Here is a 15,885-nt window from a genome sequence, read left to right on the forward strand (position 1 = left end):
TATACACGTCTATACGTATATACGTATATACACGTATATACGCGTATATGCGCATATATACGCATATATACACATATATACATATATCCGTATATACGTATATACATATATACATATATACATATACACATATATATGTATGTATGTATATATATATATATAAATATACATAAATATATATACATATACACACACACACACACATATATATATATATATATATATATGTATGTATGTATGTATGTGTATATATATATATATATATATATATATATATATATACACACACACACACATATACACTCACACGTACACTAGGATTTTCTTTTTTCAGATCCTTTCAAGTGTTGTGATTCACAACAGCTCCTAGCTCATTCACAAGGAAGAATCTGGAAAGAACATCTAACAAAGATCGTATTCTCAGGTGAGTTGCCACTCATTCGTTTGATGTGCCTCCTAGAGGCATCAAGCAATGACCTGAGTGGAATTATTCATGCGGCGGGTATAACATCAAATGTGGCCTTTTGTCAGTCATTTTCCAGCTCATTTCAAAAATTGTTGATGAAACATCATCATTCAGCAATACATTCACGTTAATTTGCTACAATGGCCAGTCCGCTCTGCACGTGACCTACTCAGAGCGTGAAATTTCTTATTGGTTCTTCTCATTACATTCACGGCAAATGGCAATTAGACTCCCCTTCTGAGCCCTTGAGGACAGTTTGAGTTCATTCTCATACATCAAAGCTGCTTAAATTGATTTTATTTCCTCCGCTTGTCATGTGTGCCTGTTTGCAAGGGAATTAATGTGTCTTTGGGAACCATAAAGATCTAGTGTAGTATTGTGGAAAACTCTTTTGCAGCTCGTATATAGCACTCGTGACCACCTGGATTATAAAGTATATTTGCATACATTACGCACCCATAAAAAAGATTACAGGACTCGACGCAGGTGCGGCCTCTTCTGAAGTAGCGACAAGAGAGACACTGGTCCGGTCCTGGTCCCCAGCAGCCTTCATCAGAGCACAACTGATCGCACACCATGCGCTTCTGGGCTGTGTAAAAAAAATGAATTCAAATTGCAACATTGACTTTTTGTCTTAAAATGTTAACACCTGGGAGGTAACGTACTTTACTGTTTTTTGGGGGGAAATATAAGGGTGAGCACAATCATGTCATCTTAATCAGTTTATTTATAAAAATTGAAGAGGACATGAATTTGCTCTTTTCATTATTTAGGAAAATTGTTTGTCAAGTTGTATTGTGATTGCTGCCTTTCTTCTTTTACTAGCTTGCACAAAAAGCTTATGTTTCCATGGTTGGTTTTGAAATCATCATATTGCAAATGCAGCAGATGTCATTTAAATGTTACATCCGAAATGTTTCCTCAGTCTGAAAATGATCCACCCATCCACATTTTATTTCATTACAACCTCACTGTGGGTTGTTTGGTATTCTGATGATTGTCTTCACATTGTTGAAAGTTGCCTGCCCACTCACCACCTTATTAAGGTTATTAAGGTGCATTGTCCTTGAAGTGAAAAGAGCCAACGTGACCTTGAAAGAGTGGTCTCACAAGATGCTTGAATAGGCACCATCCATGCAATTAATATTTTCTTTAGTTTAATGTTGAAAGAGGTCCTAGACTATCCACTTTTCAAGCATTCCACATTTCAACAATTTTTTTGTCACTGTCATATTATCACTGTTGGAATCCTGATGCTTTTTCCATTGGTTAACAGAGACTTCATGCAACATGATTACGGAAATGTGCCATTAAAAACTCCATCTGTTACAACAGAGATACAATTTAATTCCATAGTGTCGTTGATGCACAATGCCATCAAACAACACCGCCCACTAGCTACCTTACCATACTGCTCATTAATCCTCATTCATTGATGAGATACATGCTTTCAGGGTAGGATAATGTCATGTTGCTTATGTAGCTTTGACCAATCAATGTCAAATAGAAATGTATCACTAGGAGGATATAAGACATTCAAATGAACTTTAGGATCCCCAGAACACGTGTATTTATAAAATAAATAAATAAATACACACAATATAGCGGTCACCACTCACTGCATTCTTTCGGGTCCCGATTGTTGCGGATAAGCACTTTCTGGGTAGGCGTCCGGAACAGAGATGTCCAGTTGACAGTATTGTAGAAGCAGAGGCGACTATTATTGAATATGTAGACGTTGCCGGCACTGATCTCATCCAAAGACTGGAACTGAAGTGAGGAAATCCAGCGTTGTTTCAAGATCAGCAGGGAGATATCGCTTCCGCTTTTGGAAATGACATACCAGGCCAGGTGATGCGAGGATGTGGAAATGAGGTAAGGAAAAAGCGTTAACATTCAAAGGTAAGTAAAGGTATATGTCAAATAATGAATGAATAAAAAGATAATAAATGTATGAATTAATGCTTTAAAAATGGCCTGTCCTGTCAGTGCTAGGATTCTATAAGCCAGTCCAAACCGACTGTCAATCACATTCCTGGTGGTAGTTAGTGTTGATGCTAATCCATTTAGGATGTTTCCTGTCAACATAATCGTGCATGTTTGAACCATCTGAGCCAGAATACAATTCTGAAGAAGACAGCATGTTTCTGAGTGTTTTTCTCAGTCTGCAACAGAATGGTGAAGTATTTTATTCTTTTGTAAAATAGAGGTCTCCATTTGTGTGGCTCTTAATGAATTCCTTTTTTTTAATCTCCTTTTTTGTTAGTTTAAATGTCACCATGTTGTTTCGTGCATTGTGGGATCCGGGAAATGCACATATTAATGGCATTGTGGCATTGATTCTTGTTAGAATGAATGAATAAAAGAAAAATGACTGGCTTATATAGCCAGAAAGTAGAGACGACACTGGGCTTCAAGTCGTGATGACAACAGCTGGCGTTTTAAACCCCACTTAAAACAAAATCTTCAAAAATCAGACCAAAAGAGTTTCTGCCTATAAATCAGATTCAGAACTCACTTGTTCTCAGCTTGCGTCATGATTTCAGCACTTACTTAAAACAGATTTCATGTATTTAGAAAAAAATTAAAATAATCAAAATGACCTAAGAACATCTTTAATAAAGGGTTGATAGCTCATTAACTCTCTGGACAAAGGTCAATTAAATCCAAGCTTGTCTTAAAATGTGACATAAGGAATATTAAAATGAAAAGGCAATTTTTTTTTCAGTCATAACATTTGAAGCAATGACGGATCATAATATAAAGAATGCTGTATTTCTTGCTAGTATGCTTAGTTTTTTTTTTTCAGATGAAGCAATAACTATGTGTTCATACCTGTAAAGTGATCTCCCACCTATAGTTGCCAAATTGGAAAAAACACTTAGATCGGTCATGTTCTCAGGCCATGATTGGATGTTGAGGAAACCTAAAGAAATCATGAAAAAAAAAAAACATAAACCTTCAACCTGAGCTCATTTGAAAGTACAGGGAAACTAAGTGGAATTGATAAAAGAAGAAATATTTTTTCCCTTCAAAATATCAGAAAATTAAATGAGTTTTAGTCTGAATGTGAAAATTAATCAAGAGCTCATTCTTTGAAGGAGATGGACAATACACACTAATTAAAACACTAGATGTAATATTCTGACCAATTTGTTGAATAGCATTGGGCTTTAATGACAGATAATAACACCTCAGCATGCGTGGAAATGATATGAAAGCGAAAGAAGCCGAGGACGACTGAAGCAAGAGACCATTGCTCTTTCTTATTGCTTGGCTTTTCATTATGAAAATGCAGTTTCGCTCCATTAGCTGTTTGGCTCAACTGCAAGCCACACTTTAATATGACAAAGGGTTTGTATATGAGGCATCGCTCATCCCTTTAGGGTCTCTTATTGCTAATGGACACACACTTGCCTACAGCCCGCACGCACACACTCAAACACGCCGTTCTGTTGTGATGCGCAGCCATTATTTCCAGTCACTCACTCACCTGTGATCTCTTTCACCGTTTGGAACACATTCAGTCGGTCAGGATCCAGTGGCCCGATACCATGATACATGTCCCTAAAGTGGAAACATACGGAGAATCCCATACTAATGTTCAACCCTTTTTGAAAGATAATCTCATTTGTTAGCACAGCAAGGGGGAAAAATGCTCTTCTGCCAAAGTCATGTGCTCCACTGACGCAACATTCAGTGTGACTTCCATTAGTACCTATCAGTTTGTTTCGAGAGCTCCGGGTCACTTTGACAGCATTGATAGATAGCGGTGGGAATATTTCTCAGTGACCTCTAGCGCAACCGGATTAAAAAAAAAAGAAATGCAATGCTCGTGCTCTGCGTGCTACACTCTTTGTGCTGCTTCCCATTTGGCTGTTTTCAAGCGAGTACAAAGGTTTCAAGGCTACACTGTAGCATAGAAAAGTGTGTGTTTGGAAGCTCACCCTCTAATGCCGGTGATGAGGAAGATGAGGTTTCCGTTGATTTTAGTGCAGTTGACAAACTTATCGATATTGCTGGCATCCACCGTTTGAGCGGTCTGCAGGGTGCCTGTCCCGATACCATCACACACTGCCAAGACAAATACCATTAATATATTCCTTGTGTTCTTTTGTGCATCTATCGTAATGAGGTGGGCGTCAGCTGATGTCAATGAAACATTGCTGAAACGGTAGAGGCATCAGCTGAAATTCTTCTGATGGGAGCCAATAATGCCCTAATAAATTCATTACATTTGCATTAATTACAATTGCCAACGTGTGTCTAACCAAGACGAGGAATAGCAATGATGAATAAGGCTGGCATTAAGCGCCGTAACCCCTTTTTGATAGTGATTTATACCAGCCAATTTCATATCTGAAATGTTAATTTGTTATCATTTCCCACAGTTCCTTTGGCTATCCCTCATTAACCTCTCACTGCCGCATGACGAAGGAACCATGAGATTAACCCCTAAGTGGTACCACAGCCTATATATAGAGCAGGCAGGAAAATACCATTTGATGGCTCTCCTAGAGATCTGAGTGGAAGTTTTGCTTGTCTCTTGATTTCATCTTTTGTGAAGCTTTCTATAATGTTCTTCAAAAATAAACATTTCTTTATCCCCTAAAACACGGTTCACGGTCGATTGGTCGCCGGTCTTTTGGTCGCCAATCTTTTGGTCGCTGGTCTTTTGGTCGCCGGGAAGCTTATTGATAATTACCATTTAAATCGTTGCTCAAATTCCCTAAATACAAACTGCAAATTACTATTTAGTCATACTTAATGCCCTAGTAATTATTAGGCTAAAGAAAAGCTCCAAATTTCCCGGACTTTTATTGTTTTTTGTTGGAGAACTTGTTAAGACCCTGACTGACGTACCTTCTTAAAGGGACAACTCATGTACATACAAACTCTTATACACTCACACGTTGGCTTAGTGAAACTGGTCATGGCCATTGTTGGCTTTTATTGATGCATAGACCGTGTTATTTTACCTTGTTTTGTCGCCGGTCTTTTGGTCGCCCGTTGACGCGGTCGGGGCGACCAAAAGACCGGCGACCAAAAGACCGGCGACCAAAAGACCGGCGACCAAAAGACCGGCGACCAAAAGACCGGCGACCAATCGACCGCACACGTAAAACACAGTGTTACAACACCCTATATTCAAATACTACTGTAAAGAAAGAATTATTAATTATAATAAACGAGTTGGCAAAGACACTTGAAGGTCTGATCTCCAGGTTCTTCCAGACTGAGTACTCTTACATTTATTTATGACCACATCCTTTAGAAAAGGTGCCAATGTATTACAGTATTAACTATTAGCTACTGTCAGATGTTGACAGCTGATGGGTATATGGCGTCTTTGCAGTGAATAAGTCATATTTGGGACCAACGATCCGCTCGGTAAGTCAGTGTTCTGTCAAGGCAGAAAAGAAACCCATCACTAAATCATGTTTTATTTAAAGCTTTCAAGGTAATTCCCACAAGCAAGCTCTGATCCGATATCATAAAGCTATTAGATTAAAACGGCACAGCTGCTTAAGCTGTTTACAAGGAGACAAATACAGAAGAGTGAGAGTGGCTGCTGAGGAATGTGTGAAAAGCAGATTTGTCCCGAGACAGGATTGATGGAGACACTGCATGGGCCATCTTGTCTACTTTCATTAAACTGGAAGAGTTCTGGGCCATCGCAAGTGTCAAATGCTTAAGTTTATTTACTATGTAAGGCAAGACCTTAACATTTAGAGCTGCGCCCTCTTGTGAAGGTGGAAGCTTGAAGGTTTGTAAATTGCTTCTATTCTTATTAGAGCTTGTATGTGGTGAGCAGGTTAGGTCTTTTCCCCAGATATGACATTTATTTTTAAATCTACACAAAGTGTCAACACATTGATTCCAAAATCATGTGTTTCATTATCTTAGCCTGTGTTCATTCATCCCTACAATGTAGTGCAGTCCAGTGTGTAGTGGCTACACATTTCACATTTGGATTGTTAAAATATATAAACACAATTTAAGGAGCAACACATGGGAACAAATAATATCAACAATAGCACTATAACCGTTTTACTTTGTAATTTTATGTTCATAAAAATAGATTGGACACTCTCCATTCCCCATAGATTTGATTGAGTGTAATTGGTTGCTTGTCTATATGTGCCCTATGATTGGAAACCTGTTAAGGATGTACCCCCACCCTCTCCTGCCCATTCTTAGCAGGGATCGCAGTAAAGAAGATTGGTGACGGAATATTTATACGAAAGTAAAATAATAGGACTATTTTTTTTTCTTATTAAGAAGACAAAAGATGCAAGGTATTTCCATTGTTTTCATTTGGGAGATATGATTGAGAAGGTTTTGAGTTACAAGCAGTCATTGAACAAATTAAACCTGTGACTCAAAGCGCCACAGTTATAATGGCACAATAGCTGCTTTGTTCACCTAATGCAGTGGGAAATCAATATGTAATCCAAATAAAACATGATCCTCTTTTGAATTACCTTTGGGGCATATGTCCGTGCAGGGAATGCACATCTTGATGCGGTTCTCCTCCACCTCCATCTTGTTGCTAGGACACGCTCGGACACAAGAACTACGGTCCACCACAAAGTTATCTGACATAAGCACACAGAAGATGTTTGTATTCATTATTATGCAATGGTGGGAAAGTGATGTTAATTTACAAGGTCAGCAAAGACAGAGAAGTAAACATTCATTCCTTTGCATATTCCATACAGAAGGGATTATCTGAATTTCATGTGAGATATACACTTGAAGATTGAGACAATATACTTGAATTATGAGTAGCACGGTAATATTTGTGATTTTGTTACCATTATTTTAATATATAGTACGTATATAGGGAGATTGATAGTGAAAAAGAGTTGCGGTTGAAGATAAAGTTCTCAATTCAAAGTTTGTTTCAACCCACAGGCTCTGGGAAGAGGGGAAAAGGACAAAGTCCAAGACACGAGTGATATAAATGAAAAAATGCAAGTGCTGATTTGGGTTCACAAAACTAAATGTTTGAGAAAATTTATCAGCAAAAACAGTGCTCCTTCACATTTGGCGAGGAAAGTTTTTATATCCTAACGTATGGCTCCCGGCAGCTTCCCTGGGAGATGGTCTGCACACTCCTTCTCACTATTCACCAGATACGGCAGAACCTCCGATTTGGTAACATGTCATTTATTTTATGCATGATTTGAACAAGATGGGCCAATACAAAAGGCGTTCCAATATAATAATGATATATGAAGTTGTAATCAATTTTTTGTGCATGAGCATTTTCTTATTTTAAAATCTCTGTTGACCAACGTCAGCTGCATTCAAATTGATAACAACTTAAATATAGTTGCGATATCCAACAAGTTAATCATCTAGTCTTTGTGTCTAGGATGCAGTGAATTCAATTTGACGTGATCAATTATATACTGTAGAAAATAAGACTCAGTCTCCATACACAAAAGTGAACATACGTGGGCATTTCTTGACACAAAAGGCTCCGTAGGTATACTTCGCTTTTGGATTGTGCTCAAGCTGGAAGGACGTGGGGCTATACACAAACGTTTGCGGGCATTGGGTCACACATGCACCGCTGTCGTTGAAATTGGTGCAAGCCTGCAGAAAAAATAAATAAAAGGGAAGGAAGGGGAAAGAAGTATAAGCTCAGGTGTAGGGGATACATGTGAGACTTCCCGTGTGGATGGGGGAGTTATGGAGGCCATTGAAGGGTCATAATTCTTTCACAGGAGCTATTGTGAATGAAAAACTATTAGGGTTGCATTTTATTTTTACACAATGTGTGTGAATCATGATTCTAGCCACAAATGGGAGACAAATTGGAGACATCCATCCACTGCCACCATGTAAATGCTGAAATGTTTTGCCATAAAACTTTCAAGTGTTTTGTCATCGGTGGCCACCGGCGGAAACGGCAGTAATTGAATTGGATGAGCCTTCTTGTGAATTACAGCTACAATATCACACCTCTGAGCAGCGGTGGTCCTAACAGGACCGACTCTTGGTGATAAGAGGGATATTAATTGGAACAATGAATCACCAATTTGCTCTTTGTAGAGCGTGGGCACAGCAGACTCTCGCCGCCTTGTGAAATGACAAACAATGTATCACCGAGTAAACAAAGTAAATCATTTCCGAAAATGACAAAGAGACGTCGCGTGTGAGAGGACGGGCGGAAGGACGGGCTCGAGACGCATGCAAGGGTGTAAGCAGGTTGCGTGCACGTACAAAGCAGTCTGTGTCCTTGGGTCCCGAGCAGCCGCCGGCGCACTCGCGGTGGCAGCAGTCGCTGACGTACGGCCCGAAGCATCGACCGTCACACTGCTCTGCGCACACAGTCTTTGTCACTGCCGGCAAAGAGAAGCGCTTTAAAGGTCTGCCGCACACACACACGCAAACAGAAAGAGAAAATATCACCACCCTCAACTCTCTTATGATACTATAACATGATATTCAGGCAGATACAAATGCGGGCCTTCACAGGCTAAAGGTTAGTCCAGTCCATCTATATGACCAAAAGTCTGGAATTAAACTTTAAAAACGGCTCTGTCGTTTTTTGCCCTTGAACAGGCCGCTTATTTAACGGAAATTACAGTTGAGCTTGGAAGATCGCTGCTTGAAATATTCTTCACTTCCACGTGCTTTGAAGAATATGCCTTGGTTTATCGAATCATTTTCCCTTGTTTTCTTTATATTAATTTGTAATATTGCATGTGTAATCTGAGGATATTGTGGAAAAGGGATTATTTCGTCAGATCCTATGGTGCATAAATGGAAGTTTTTCCATTCCTCATTTGCGATATAGTCTGCATACTTATATATTGATTTCTTATGTATTGATTATTTATTTGACTGTCCGTTGTTATTTGTGTACTATGTGGTGAAAGCTTTAAATCTCATTATACTTGTATAATGACAATATAAGCATTCTATTTTAAATTTAAATTTTCAATGTAATATAAAAATATCTGGGGGGGAAAAAAACGTAAGTGTAAAAATAGTTTTGCGATATCTTAGACAAAATTCATGTGTTTCCATCATGTGGTTTTCATTCATTTATTTTAAATCATCTTCCATACCGCCCATCCTCGTTAGGGTTGCTGGAGCCTATCACAGACAACTTTGGGCGAAAGGCAGACTACACCCTAGACTGGTTGGACCTGCTTATATTGTGACTGCGCTTTCTGCTCAAGAACTGCATTCTGTGTAGATTGTGGTTGTACACGTACGTACGTAAATGGAAATAAGTAACTATTCAGAGACAAATTACCTTTTTGGGTCATATGCATGTTATTGGACTGACAATATATGGTTGAATGGGCGTGATTTCAACCCCATTAAACGACACACACACAAAGCATTTGGGAGCAGTCACAATGGAATTATTTTTCAAAATGTTGAAGCCTCGTTTTATGTAGTAAATCAATTTTTGCATGGTTATTTGAAAAACTCTTCTATGTGAAACCAAATAACATATCAGATTACATTTTGGATTATAGATATTTTAAATGCCTCCTCAATTACTGGAAGAGTCGGCTTAGCTGAGAAAGTCAATTTCAAACTACCTAATTTTAACATAAAAATATATAATATACTCATATACTCACGGATTTGACACTGGTCATCCTGAGGACCCCAACACCTTCCGTTACATGAACGATGGCAGCGTCTACCTGCATAACACAAACAGACACACACACACAACGCTCACACAAGTAAACACTCCAGCAAAACCTATACAATACCAACCACTCAACATTTCTGTGGGGATGACTAGCCAGGCCGTGCTCTTACATGGCTCTGCTGGCAAGTTGCACTCTCCATCTGCCGTCATCAAGGCTTAATTGACTAGCGTTAATAACAGAGTAAAGGGAATAGAGAGAGCGGACTGTCAACAGGCCCACTCCTGTTCTAAACACTGCCTGCCAAGGGGGCGCCAATTTGGCAACCTCGGCTCCCACATGGTCCATTGTCATTTTTTTCAGCCGCCCCCTCTAGTCTTTGTTTCTTTTTTCTTCATCGTCCTCCTTTATTTCTGACTCTGATCAGTCCTACTTTTTTTGACACACTATTAAAGTGCCTCCTTAAACCATCCTTAACTTGGCAGCGTTGCACGATTCACAGTCGCTTGCATATTCTAAAAGTTAACACCAGTATGTTTAAAATGAAAGGTCATTGGGCTTTTTTGTCGAGGGAAACTGAGTTTAAGTAAAGCCTGCAACCCTTGTTTTATGCTCAATGTTTGACACTGCAGCTGTCTTTCCTGCTTAAACTGATGGGTATGATCTAACAGTATAAACTTCTTCCATTAAAATGCGCAGAGAAGCTCAGGATGCCTTGAGGAGCCACTTCTTATGACATTCACTGTCCTCCAGACAAAAATGCCTGTTGTGTGTAAAGAAGAGGCACCAGTGGACCCGCAGACAAGGCGCATCAGCACCAGCAGAAACTTCACGAGCAACTGTCAGATTGGCTGAGACTTAAAAATTGCACAACGAGAAAGCGACTCCACGGGCTTCGCTGCCGAGCGGCCACAGCACATACGTTCACACAGTGATTTAACGCCATGTGATTTTGCCTTCAGTTGACTGGTAGGCAAACACGATGACTAAACAGTTTTAGGGCTACAGTTGCTTGCCTGTGGAGTTATTGTCACTCACTCGCTTCCATGTTCTCACAGTACTCACATCCCAGGTTGCTGTTGTTGGATGGCACTACCAGTAGCTCCGCCTGAGGGTTTTTGATGATGTCACGCCAATGGATTGTGTCTGCGTGGCACAGGAATTTGTTCTGGTCAACGTAAACACCGCCATTCAAGATCTCTGTCATGAGAAAAGAGCAAGGGAGAGAATTGAACACCCATCACGAATGCATAAGAGTAGTGTACAATGAAAGGAAATCAATAGATCAAGGTTAACCACAATAATCTCAGAGTACCGGCATACAGCGCTCACCAAAGCGCATTTTAGCGTGAAGATAAACGCTATTGACAGAGCAATTCAATACCACAGGGATTTCATAAGCCTTCCCAAAAAGTAAGGGTACTGTGAACAAAATGAAAGTGCATACAACCTCTTCCAGGAAAGTATTATTTTCAGGAGATTTTTTTTAATATGAGAGATAAGGATGTGTACGTAAAATATAAACCTCTCTTACAAGAATGTCAAGGCTGATTTTGTATTTGTGAAGTTATAGAAATACCAATTGCACAGTCAGATGACACAGAGATATGTAATATTTGTGTCAGTTTAACAATGAGATGAAAATCTAATCAGGAATATCCGAGTAAAACATCTATAATACAACCAAATCTTACAATGGGTTCAGTGTTGGGTCATTGTAATTATTTTCTAAAATGATGTAGCAGCATATTAAATCAGTCTTTTTCTTGCTTTTTTAAAAACAGTATCTAATTCAAGTCCCGAGACAAAAAAAAAAAAAAAAATTAAAAGCCTGCTAATTAAAATTGGCGTTTGCACACAAATGGCCAGAAACAAACAATTTTGCATTTTTTTTTATCTTAAATGTTTAAACTGTCTCCATGAGTAAATGATCTCTAGAAAAATTGGGAACAATTCATGTGAATGCTGCTTATGACATAAACAAGAAATGACAACTGTCATGATTATGACATTAAATACCATAGCTGTAGCCAAACACATTTTAAACAATGTCGACTTTGCATTAAAGGTGAAATAATTTACCGAATGACACATGATGACATCTGTCATTAGCATTCATATTCATGATAAGTGTCATGTCAGGATTATAAGAGATTTAAGAAATAGTCATAAAAGCATTCATATACAGTAAAGTGTAACCAAAAACATTATTCTTCTCTGGCATCATCATATAGCTTTAGTTCCATTTCATTTATAATTTTAAATCAAACTCAAGGGAACTAGCCAATCAAACTCCGTGGAGTCAAGTTTTTGAAGCACTTAACACACAACACTTGGATGATTGCACACTCTCTGCTACTTTAATATTAATATTCTCATCTTTAGGTATTACAAGCAAAAAGATAGTAACTGTACATCCATGTTACTCGACCTACCTCTTGTAAAAAGGTGGTAAATTTAGGCCAAAAGACAGGTTACTCGGACGATTCGCCGAAAGACGTTTCGCCGACGGACGTTCGGCCGACGGACAGTTCGCCGAACGGACGTTTCGCCGAAAGGGATTCGCGCGCTCGCCCCGGCCCCGGATCGTGTGTACATGTTTTTTAACCTCGGTCCACAGGCCATATACGGCCCGTTACAGATAACATTCATTTAGGAATAACAAGGGCATGCACTCCCCCCTGCTGGACATATTTCTAAATACAAGTACGTACTACAATGTGCTGCCAATTTTTTATATTTTTTATTTTATCCTTGCGTTTAAAGTAGTAGCCATTTGGAGATCACGCAGAACAGTACGTGACAGAAGAAAGAGAAAATAAAGTAGTAGTAACAGTAAGTACTACTGTAATGAAATTGTAAATCCAGAAATCCTACCCCAGAAAATTTACACCAGAATAGAAAACATTGAGATTAATCTTTGAATTAAGGTTCTCAGCAAATCATTTTGAATATATATTTCCTAAAATAATTGGAAATTATTTAAAATTAAACTAGAAGTAACAGTGTGTTCCATGGCATTTTCGGGTATTGTTCTCTAAGCCCACATTGTAGTACATACTTGTATTTAGAAATATGTCCAGCGGGGGGCAGTACATGCCCTTGTTATTCCTAAATGAATGTTATCTGTAACATGGCCCGCTGGCCGAGATTGAAAAACATGTACACACACGATCCGGGGGACGAGGCGAGCTCGCGAATCCCGTTTCGGTGAAACGTCCGTTCGGCGAAATGTCCGTCGGCCAAACGTCCGTCGGCGAAACGTCTTTCGGCGAATCGTCCGGTCACGAAAACACAGTCGCTACCCGAGTCAGGATGAACAATTACAACCACATATCTACTGTGTCAGATGCAAAAAAAGAGAAGATTTTATTTCTTCACAACACTCTCAAAAGCTATCTCTGGGCATCAGTAAAATGTCAGCGGGCACTGTAAAAAAGCCATTTTCATGTGCTAAATATACATGAATGTGCTGAATTCTTTAGATTTTTTAATAGGAGTACACAACTACCATTTTGTCATATTTATGTCTTGGGTTTTTCCTCATTTGTACCTTAGTCTGTCTTGTCCGTGTGATTTCCCAATGTTTTCAGCTGTTGCTACGTGCCCCCTGTGTCTCAACCTATCTGCAGCCTCTTGTCTTACCCATTATTTCTTCACGGTCTTGTTAACCAATGTGTGTATTAAAGCTCCCTGTGTTTTTTCATTCCAAGATAACGCCAGTATCGATGTTTTTCTCACTTGGATTCTTCCATGACCCCATCCAAGCCTTGTTCTTATTTGCAGTAAATTGTTTTTGGTTTAATTTGAATTTTTGGGATCCCCTACTTTTGTTTCCACTTTTTTTTTGTCACCTTGATGACAATTTTGGGTTACCACCTGCTTGCCGGCCTCGCAGGACACGTTTATATTTGTGATTTAGTATTTAGCCACATTAAGGAAATTCAAAAGGAATGTTTAAAAACGACATACTGGTTTAATTCAATCTTTTCCGAGAATTATACAAGAGTGGTTGTTTTTTGACGGGCAGTGATTGCAAAAAAGTACAAACATTTATTAAGAGCACTTGACCTGTTCCATCTGAGTCCAATGAAAGCTACTCTATACTATGACTAAAATAGTCGCCCGGCATGCCTCTAGCTTGATAACAAAAGTGATTCTGTTGGAGAGTCGCCGTCCTTAATAGATGCCTGCACATGGAGTATGGTAATGAATCCTAATCCCTCTCCTTGTTCCTATTACAGATTTTTGAGCTCGATGAAATGATGCTTTAGTAATCCCGTCCCCTTGTCGTGAGCAGTGACCCGTATGCGAAGGAGAAACAACATCAGTGTCCTTCTCAGACTGTTGTTTAACCTATATTAGGGATTTAGATTCAATCACTTCTATCCTCTTCTCGAATATGAAATACTGCCAGATGCCACACCTACACAGACACATATGCACATGTGCATCAATGTCCAGATGAATTTGATTTCATATAAAATGGAACAATGTGCTTTAGATTAGAGCTGGATTATCCTGTGGGTATTATCTCCCTCGTCTGATTATTAACATCATAGAGTAGGGTAGGTTACACACTCACTCACTAACACACACTCACACTCACACACACAGGGAGCTAATCATCACCATCCGACATCATGATTAAGGAAGTGGGCCTTAGTGAAGGCACGGACATTTATTCAAAGCCTTCTTAGAGAGGACATGTCACTGTCTGCCCGCTGAACGGCCCACAGCCGCAGCCTTGTGTAATCATGTTCCTGTCACAATGGACAATTTATCAGGGAGGTGTTTTACATTCATGGCCGGCGGGAAGGAGGGAGGGCAAAAAAAACCCACACACTTGCTTAGCGTTATTTTAATCAGGAGCACATTGATGGCATGCCATAATACTGTTTATGCTAAATATAAAAGTAGTTGAGTACCATTTAACCTGTGTAACATATTGTAAATAGTCATTCATTTTCTGAAGCATTTCATCCTCACTAGGGTCGCAACATGCAAACTCCACAGAGGTGGACCGACCTGGATTTGAAAATCTTTTGACTTTTTTTTTCCCAAAACTTTCAAATTTCCCACGGCACACCTGATGATCATCACGCTTAGTGTCAGGGAATTTATTGGCTTACGGTCTGACAGACTGAGTACCCGAAACAACCCCCCTCCTCCCATCCAGCCCCCGCTAACCCTCAACCCCCCACTACACCCTACCCCCTCCATTTTTCATGCACGCCTGCTGGGCTTCGATCTTCCCATCAGGCTGAGAGAGCTACATCCAGCCACTGATTTGCTGTGCCGGGTTTCCCCCGTCACTTTACCTTCCAATCGTCATCTCAACGTGATTGTTTGATTCAGAAGGTGGGTATAAAACACAAGAAGTGGCGTGGAAGATGGATGCAGAATAATGATATGAGGAGCGGTGGAGGTGAAAAATGGCAAAGGAAGACATTATTGCAAAAAGTATGAAAATCAATTCTGATAAGAAATTGTGTGTAAAGTAATAAACCTTCACCGCACGGAATTTTTTTTCCTAGTGCTTTTGTGATGGTGAGAGGAAAGTCTGCGGAGTTGTAAATGCTTTTTTATTTTACCGATAAATGCACATGCGAATCAATTACAGTGTGTCAACTCAACTTTGGGCTTTAGGAAAGGCATTGTAAAGCAAGGTCTAAGCTGCTAATTTGGTTTGCTTGTTTAAAATAACGTATAATTTGTTCATAGAAAATGCCCGTGTGCTACCCCTCTTTGGATTTGTGGTCCCATAATAAAAATATTTAAAAAAATTGT

General features: G+C 39.4%; 1 protein-coding gene across 4 annotated transcripts in view; it reads right to left on the bottom strand.

Moving 5' to 3' along the window:
- LOC144069312 (receptor tyrosine-protein kinase erbB-4-like) overlaps positions 1-15,885 on the bottom strand; it is a 161,008-nt gene that overhangs the window by 50,868 nt on the left and 94,255 nt on the right. For all 4 annotated transcript variants that reach the window (XR_013298537.1, XM_077594698.1, XM_077594778.1 and 1 more), the window contains exons 4-13: positions 11,161-11,295; positions 10,081-10,146; positions 8,702-8,820; positions 7,930-8,071; positions 6,952-7,065; positions 4,414-4,540; positions 3,960-4,033; positions 3,302-3,392; positions 2,086-2,291; positions 923-1,055 (exon numbers count right to left, since the gene is read on the bottom strand). Coding sequence is in view for 3 of the 4 variants with exons in the window: in XM_077594698.1 (XP_077450824.1) it covers positions 923-1,055; positions 2,086-2,291; positions 3,302-3,392; positions 3,960-4,033; positions 4,414-4,540; positions 6,952-7,065; positions 7,930-8,071; positions 8,702-8,820; positions 10,081-10,146; positions 11,161-11,295 (1,207 nt within the window). In the remaining variant the exon portion in view is untranslated. The remainder of the gene's footprint in view (positions 1-922; positions 1,056-2,085; positions 2,292-3,301; positions 3,393-3,959; positions 4,034-4,413; positions 4,541-6,951; positions 7,066-7,929; positions 8,072-8,701; positions 8,821-10,080; positions 10,147-11,160; positions 11,296-15,885) is intronic.

Source organism: Stigmatopora argus, chromosome 1 (assembly GCF_051989625.1).
Source record: "Stigmatopora argus isolate UIUO_Sarg chromosome 1, RoL_Sarg_1.0, whole genome shotgun sequence".
Lineage (NCBI taxonomy): Eukaryota > Metazoa > Chordata > Actinopteri > Syngnathiformes > Syngnathidae > Stigmatopora > Stigmatopora argus.